Raw genomic sequence first — 8113 nt, 5'->3', positions numbered from 1 at the left:
TCTTTGTCCCAGAGTTTCTTTGTAATGTTATTATTCCACCGGGTCCCTGGACACCTAATTGTATAAAGCTGTGTCAGGGCGGGGGGGGGTGGGGGCGGAGTAACCCCACTGTTTTGTTGTGTTTGTATTATGACACAAATGGATACAAACTATCTGTCTCTAAGGAGGTTTCCTCTAATAGCCATTTGGCCTCTCCTAATGCATCAAAGCCAATTCTGTTGCACTCTCTTCTTATTCTCACTGATTGGACGCTCCCAGATTTCCTGTTAAGATTTTGGGCTCACGACATTCACTTTTACTGAGTGTTGGCGCTGGGTTTGCCTCCTCCATTTCACCTGGGGACCTCAGTTCTAGCAAATCAGCTTACTCTCATCTTCTGGAGATGTCTGAGACCTGAACCGTGATGCACCCAAGGTTGGTTACCATCCAATCTAAGATGGAAAGCATTAATGTTCCCAGCGCTTGGCAGGGCTCCTCCTGAAGCATAGCCATGGTTTAATCCTGTATTCTTTAGACCCCAAAGCTATAGAGCGGGGGTGTCCAAACTACGGCCCGGGGGCCAAATGCGGCCCGAGGACCATTTTGAATCGGCCCTCAGCAAATAAAAAAAGTATAATGGAATAGGGCCCACAAATGAAACTTGTGCTTGTCTTATATTGTACTTGTTAAATCTAAATATATTACACAGTAGTATTCATGTGTTAATAAGACCACTTTTCAAATAAATTCAGTCAATTAAAGTTGGAAACATTTTCTAACATAATTAGTTGATAAGAAAAAAGCCCAATGACTTATTTACATAACAAGCTTGAAATAAACCCACATTTAGTTTGATTTAGCTAATTTATAGCTGAATTTATGGGGCAATATACCTCTAGTAAGTGGACCAGGCCCTTCGTATAACTTTCTGTATGTAGCCCTCGGTGAAAAAAGTTTGGACACCCCTGCTATAGAGAGATGAGCACGTTTTGGATTTGTGTGTGCCTGTTGTCTATTTCTAGTTATCCATATTTTGACCTGTGTGTATGTGATGAAGCAGTAGTGGCAGTACAACACTATGTAATCAATATCTGCCCTGTCCCCCTGTCTGCATTTAGGCCAGCCATAACCTTGAAGGATCTCTCACTTGTGAGCTGTCGATCACTGACACAGGGCCCAACATCGATGAACTCTGTCTTTTATTTCCGCAGCCTAAAAAGCTTTAATGGCACCACTAAGTGTTCCCTGTCTCAATGCTTTGTCAGGTGAACTTTGACAGTTTGAAAGGTTTTAGGCATGTTTTGCATATTTAATGACTTTGATAAATGGCTTGCATTGGCAGGAGGCTGAGCTGTATTTTAAGAACTGTCTGAAATAAGCTGCAGCTAAACTGGTTGAACTCAGGATGTCAATGGAAAGCGATTAAGTTTCTCTGCTATTGATTATTGAATACCCAAAGGACACAGCTTGAATAGATCCAAATAGTAACCACCAGCGATGTCCCCTTGCCGGTGTCAGAGTAATGATGTGTTGCCAATATACACACACTCTTGGTTGAGTACCAGATAGAACAGACGCAACAATAGTAAGGTTTCTGGGTTCACCTTACTCTCTGTTGATCGTTCGTCACAAATCCAGAAACACGTTTGTCTGCTCGTCTGTCTCTGACGCATGCTGATAATCTGCTGTTGTTCTCCCGTGTGACGGCTGTCTACTATCTCATGTCTGCCATACACATATTGTCATCACCTGTCTCTATCAACCTTGTTGTATACATGTTGGGTATCTAATGTTGATACTATCTAGCACGAGCGAGTGAGTGCCGAAAGGTCATTTACAGCCGATCTAATTCAAGGACAGCGCTGGACAGTTGCTTCCTGTATCTTTGCTTGTCAATACCGACCTTCACCCTGCCTCAGATGTGGAATATTTTTAGAAGGAGAACGGCTTTTAAATTGTAAAAGGGGATAAAGTGTGTTCATGTGTCTGGTAGGAGAGAGACTGTGTCTTTGTTGTGTATAGAAATAAGTTGTCCCCTCATCCACTGCCCCCGCTGCGACAGTGAGGAGTCGCCAAGGAGACGGAATGACCCGCCTCGCACATTGTGGCCACGGTTATTACTGATGGCTTACTGCTTGGAACTGACGGATAGAAATGAGCCTGCATTTTCATTAGGCGTCAACCTCCTCTGTTTTACTAGTAGGAGCAAAAGACAAAGTAAATATGAGTTCATATGCAACAGCAAGGATTTTTTTTTTTCTTTCTCTAAAGCCCAGTGTCAAACAGTCTTAACTAAATAACATGTATTATAAGTGTTTAAATGAATTAGAATCAACCCACAAGTTAGTGGGTATGGTACCCAATTGTGTTTAGTCCCACACAACTTTTTCTATGTTATGATATTATCCAAACATTATCATCTAATGAAAAGCAAAATAAATGTATAAAAGATAATCAACTGGCAAAATAAAAGAAACCATCAAATATAACCAAGTGTAGTTTAAAGAACCATGAACCATAAACCTACAATTCTATGTAATAGCTGTACATGCATAGTGTGTTGGCAACAAGTAAATGCGATACTTTTACAATTTCATTCATTATTTTGGAGATGCAATTTGCATGTTAAGCAGTTTCGACTCTTAAACTTTAATTGTGACTTTCCTCTTGTCCTCACGTTTGCTCTGTCTGATAATGCTGTGTCCCCACGTAGAGCTCCTACCTTGTCCTCTGCTCATCCTCCCCATCTCTCCTTCTCATGCCCTTTCTACTGTTGCTTCTTTCTCATCCTCTCACCCGTCCCTCCCCCCCACAGGCCTCCATAAACATAGCTGCCCCTTAATGTAAACACTACAGATACTCTGACTAGCAGAGGAGTGATGGGAAGGAGGGAATAGTTTCCTGTATCATTCTGATAAAAGCCCTTGCCAATATATACATATTGCAATATCCGTCTTTGCTCGTTGCATTATTCCTGAATTCCTTTGCAGAACACTTACTGTATCTTTAAATCTCACTTTGATATCTGGGGCAAAGAGGAAGTGCTCTCGTTTTGGAGCTGCTGTGGTGAGGATGGTGAATGAAAATAAATCAGTTTGACATAATTTATGGATTAATTTAGCTTGTTAATGCACACCCATGCACCAACACGCAGAGCTAATGTAGTTAATGGATGGATAAGAACACACGCCCCTCCACTTTGACAAAAAAGACGTGCGCAAACACACAATCTGTATCATCTTTCACATCCTGCAGAGGTCATAAAACATGGTTTTCTCATTGTGTTTCCCCTCCCCTTGTCTTTCAAGCCCTCCTTGTACACACACACACACACACACACACACACACACACACACACACACACACACACACACACACACACACACACACACACACACACACACACACACACCACTCTACGGAGGGGTTGTGGGTCCACATTTAATGCACCCAATTACTTAGGCCCCCGCTCCTCTGGCTGCTGCATTACGTCAGGCTTGGCAGGCTGTATTTTTAGCTTGTAGATGCCATTGGCCCTCCCTCCCTCTCTCTCAGTGGATTGAGTTACCACCTTGTTGCTGAAAGAACCCAATGGACGCTTGTGGGAGCTGCCCTCGTCCAATCACAACACATCGAACCACTGCGTAATGACACAAGCGAGCAGAAGGAAAAGCTATGTCCATTAAAGTTTTGGCTGTGGGCGGGGACAAGGACACAGTGGAGCGGGGGCCATTGAGGGAAAGTGAGCCCAGCAGCCACAGACTGTACGGTGGGCACGCACGCTGAGTCTGAAGACGTTTCTGTAGAACATGGTCTGTGGTGCAGGCCTGAGAGCCAAATGTTAATGCTAGCAGTTTTGCATTTCTCCCAGACACCAGAAATGACCGGGTTGTAAGAGGAAAATCTGTGTGCAGAGTTATGAAAATATATTCCGGTCTATTTTCAATTTTCCTCTCCTCGCTCCCTCTCATTATTTTGGCCTTTAATAGCTGCAGAGCACTTAAGGGAGCCTTTTCTCTGATGGTAGCAATGAAAATGTGTTCTGCACAGCTGAGGCATCAGAAGGCAGCGATGACAGCTAGACCCCCCCCCCCCCTTGCTGCCCGCACAGGGTCTCAGAAAGAAAGCTTGGAATGTTTTCTCTCAAGTACCAAGTGTTTATCCCCCCCGCAGTAAACAGTAAAAAAAAAACAACAGCTTGACAAACAACTACTCCCTGAATCAATTCACACACTCCTGGGCCTCCACAATGGCATCTGCATTAAGATGCTGGGGGCCTCTCTCCTCCTTTAAACTTCCCCCCTCGTCCTAATCACCAGTGTAATCTCTTCCTCATCCCAGTTTGCTTTCCTCACATCACAGCAGTCTTGTTTCCTGGTTCCAAGCAGCCAATCTCATCCGCTAATCCCTTCATTCAGTTTGAGACGGGACCAGCGGGAGAGTGTCAACAATGCACATGGAGCCCCTATGTAAAGATAAGGTCAGGGAAAAACAATGGCAGCACAAGAAAACGAGGGCCACTCAAGCTTTAGGTTACCATGGTGCCAAGCTGGTTGACAGATGGAGGAGGTCCACGTTGGGCTGTCACGTTTTTTGACATTGTTACCATCAGAATGAGAAGAAGCAATATGCATCAGCCGGTGTTGCATTGCAATATTTGAAAGAAATGGTTATTTTGTGTATATAGAAAATGTTTTAGATCTTTGAGTTCATCTCATGAAAAATGGGAGCAAAAACAAAAGTGTTGCATTTATATTTTTGTTCAGTGTAATACAAACCGCCATGTTGATGTGAAGTGTGTGTTGCATTCCTATAACAGCCGTGTATCAGAAAGTGATTGTTATCCATTAGTTGCTTTGACCATGCTCATGTAACCCATGAATGTAATGTGTCGGAGATGCATTTAGATAATGTGCGCCCAGTCTTGAATACAAAGTAGATTTGTTTTTAATGAGACTCTTGGCCTGTTTTAAACCTCAGCAATGCTCGGCATACATTTACACTTAATCAATTATTTGTAGACCTAAGCCATGGATATTTCTGTCATAAATTGGAAGATTGCCAAAAAGTTGATAAATCGAGTACGGTAGTTATTTATTGTGTTATCTGGTTGAAGCCGCTCAAACATGAATGCTGTTTTCTCAGTTTTTCACAGTATATGAAATATGTTTAGGTTTTGGATGGTTGGTCAAAGTTGTTTTGTAATTTTGAGTGCTCAAAACATGTGATGGGTGTATTGCACTAATTCCTTTTCTAGCCCTACAGCAAAGTCCTAGGGTTGTTGACCTAATGCATTTGAAGTATGAAGTCATAGATATATAGTCGAGATATAGCATTGAAGTACTCGATACAGGCACATGTATACAACTTGCCTGAAGTGTGTAGTGGCTAACCCAGAAATATCATGTGCTATATATTGCATACAATGCATTAAGTACATACAGTGTATATATACTATTATTGTCATTAGCTCACTGCTAACGTCAACCTTTTATTCTAAATCATATGAAATGCCTTTAAAGACTCGTGCTGACACAGCAATATACACGTAGGTTGAAACCGTTCAGATCGAGTGCTTTTCTCTAAAGAATGACCGAGCAAACTGACATCCGGGCGCAGCGAGAGACCCAGATTGAGACGGAGGACAGGCTGGAGAAGCGATGAAGGGGTATGTGGGAGGAGGAAATGAGACACCGCTTTGGGAAGTGCCTTCCTAGACTAATGCCGGAGTAATGACGTCACTGCTCAGGGGGGGGGATCTGAAAGTATAATGGGCTAAAAACTCTACTATTATAGACTGCCAATGCCCATTACAATTGTAAACAAAGTCATATCCACAGTATGGGGTTACAACAACAGTCAGATTTATATTCCTAACACAATCTCCAAAGTCAAGAGTCAAGTCTTTCAGCTGCTATTCATTTTGACCTGATTCAATATTTGGCTAGTTTTCAAATGTATGATACGTACATAAGAAGTACGTGCTCTCTCTTTAAGTGTGTGAGATGCTCCCTTTTAAACCTTTGCTTTTGAAGGTATTGGCTTCTCTGCATTGCTCTTGTGATCTGCAGAAACAGCTGCTTCTTGTTCCCTTAAATCCCTGCGGTTTTCACCTTCCCCTTGAAGTCAGACACACACACCATGAGACCACAGGTCCGTCCCCATTGTTTCTGAGCCCTGTGGGGCGAGAGCCTTGGAGCTATGTGGGGTTTTGGGTGGCTTGTGTCTGCTTTATGGGGATCACAGTATGACTTTTGAACAAAGAGGGAGGTATGAACCTGATATCCCCAGAGTGTCACACAAACAGCCACGTCTTCCACACACACTGTCGTCTCCTCCCTCTCACTTTGACTTCACCGCCCCTGTGCAAACCTTTTTTGTCCCTCCCTAGCACCCCTTCACCCTAAATGTGACCCTTTGCCCTAGATGGACAGGTTTAGTGACCTCAGGTCAGTACAGTGTGATGGATACAGACTGAGTGCTCTAGTTACATTGGCCACAATATCTTCACCTTGCTGTAAATGGATACAGATTGTTACTAATATGGCAAGGATTTAAAGATTCAAAGGTTTAAAGGCGTTGTCATATGCACAGTAACTACAATGTAGTCCCAGGCTCTTCCAACAATGCCACATGAATATATATAAGACATAAAAACAATAAAACTAAATGTAAAAACAATAAAAGTAGTGCAAGAGAGAATAATACAATGTTGCAAGACTGTTTTTTTAACCAAGTTATGCAGAAGTAATAAACTGTATACACGTCAAAAAAGCTATGATAAGCTGAATGTTGTCAGTGACCAAGTAAATGCAGTATATACATGTAAATATAATAAGATAAACAAGAAGATAATGAAATACTCTACTGTCAAATGAAATACTGTTGCTAATGTAGTTATCCAATGAAAACACTGCTTTGTCATTTTCTGTCTTTCTATTTGAGACTTTGCATTACCAAATCTCATCCGCTCCACTCTTTTCTTCCCCCGTGTAGACGTGAAGAAGGACTGGTCAGACCATGCTTTGTGGTGGGAGAAGAAGAAGACATGGCTGTTGAAAACCCACTGGACGTTGGACAAGTACGGCATCCAGGCCGACGCCAGGCTGCTTTTCACGCCGCAGCACAAGCTTCTGCGCCTCCAGCTGCCCAACATGAAGCACATGAAGGTCAAGGTCAACTTCTCCGACCGCGTCTTCAAGGCCGTGTCCGACATCTCCAAAACCTTCAGTAAGTGGAAACGACTGACACATTCACAGGACATCTGGCGAGTAACTTTAATTACTTTAGCTGAGATGTGGAAAACAGTCATGAAGTCAATGAGAGATGAGGTGTGACGGATTGGCAAAGGGTTATGGGAAAGAGTGTAGAGTAAGTGTTCAGTTTAATAGGCGCTACTGAAGGTGCCCACCCTGCTCAACCGAAAATATCTCCTGCAAGACTATTTTTGGAAATGTTCTACATCAAACATGGCTAATCATGTCCTTCCCCTCACTTTGTTTTTATCCCTGGCAATTTGTTGTTTATTAAACACTCTGAGCTCAGCAGGCTGGAGTCACGTCTCCTGGCTGGCAGTCCTCTGTTAGGAGTCATGTTCTTTGGACCTGGGCTCCATCAGTCTTACAGTAGTGTTTAGTAAACAGAGATTATCAATCTGTCTCAGACTTACAACAAAAGCAGACTCCAAAATACAACTTGATGTGTATGTAAATAATATGGGCTATCTTCAAACTGCAAGCCCTAGTTCTCAATTCTATCTATTGCTTGAATCCAAACAGAACCTGAACTGACCCTCCTATGCAAAACAGCAATAACACAGATGCCACAGCCACGCTACCCTTTGGATTGTCACTGCTTACGGTTTCAGATGTATTTGATGTGCAGTAGAAGTCAGTGTATTTGTGAGCAGATGTTGACAAGGATGAGGAAAAAGTGCCTTTTTTTGTAAGGGAGCGTGTGGATACAGAGTCAGAGCCAGGATTGGTTGGACCTTACTTATTCAGGATGTCAAGGGCTTCTTTTACTGCATTGGTCCGTGTCTCACAGACCAATGCGGACGGACAGGATCGTAACATTTCCGTCAAAATCCATTATTACCCGTCGGTCTGTACACAAGTCTGACGAGGGGGGGGGG

The 8113-nt window shown here is 42.9% G+C and overlaps 2 protein-coding genes across 5 annotated transcripts in view; both read left to right on the top strand.

Annotated features, from left to right (window-relative positions):
- The window catches only part of LOC104965166 (gamma-aminobutyric acid receptor subunit beta-1-like), a 417189-nt gene that overhangs the window by 263225 nt on the left and 145851 nt on the right, over window positions 1-8113 (top strand). The window lies entirely within an intron of this gene.
- Window positions 1-8113, top strand: part of fermt2 (FERM domain containing kindlin 2) — a 50796-nt gene that overhangs the window by 8637 nt on the left and 34046 nt on the right. For all 4 annotated transcript variants that reach the window (XM_010793153.1, XM_010793154.1, XM_010793156.1 and 1 more), the window contains exon 3: window positions 6976-7209. In XM_010793153.1, the coding sequence (XP_010791455.1) occupies window positions 6976-7209 (234 nt within the window). The remainder of the gene's footprint in view (window positions 1-6975; window positions 7210-8113) is intronic.

Source organism: Notothenia coriiceps, unplaced genomic scaffold (assembly GCF_000735185.1).
Source record: "Notothenia coriiceps isolate Sejong01 unplaced genomic scaffold, NC01 NC01_scaffold00037244, whole genome shotgun sequence".
Taxonomy (NCBI): Eukaryota; Metazoa; Chordata; class Actinopteri; order Perciformes; family Nototheniidae; genus Notothenia; species Notothenia coriiceps.
The sequence above is the reverse complement of the archived record's forward strand: the minus strand, read 5'-3'. Positions and strand labels throughout refer to the sequence as shown.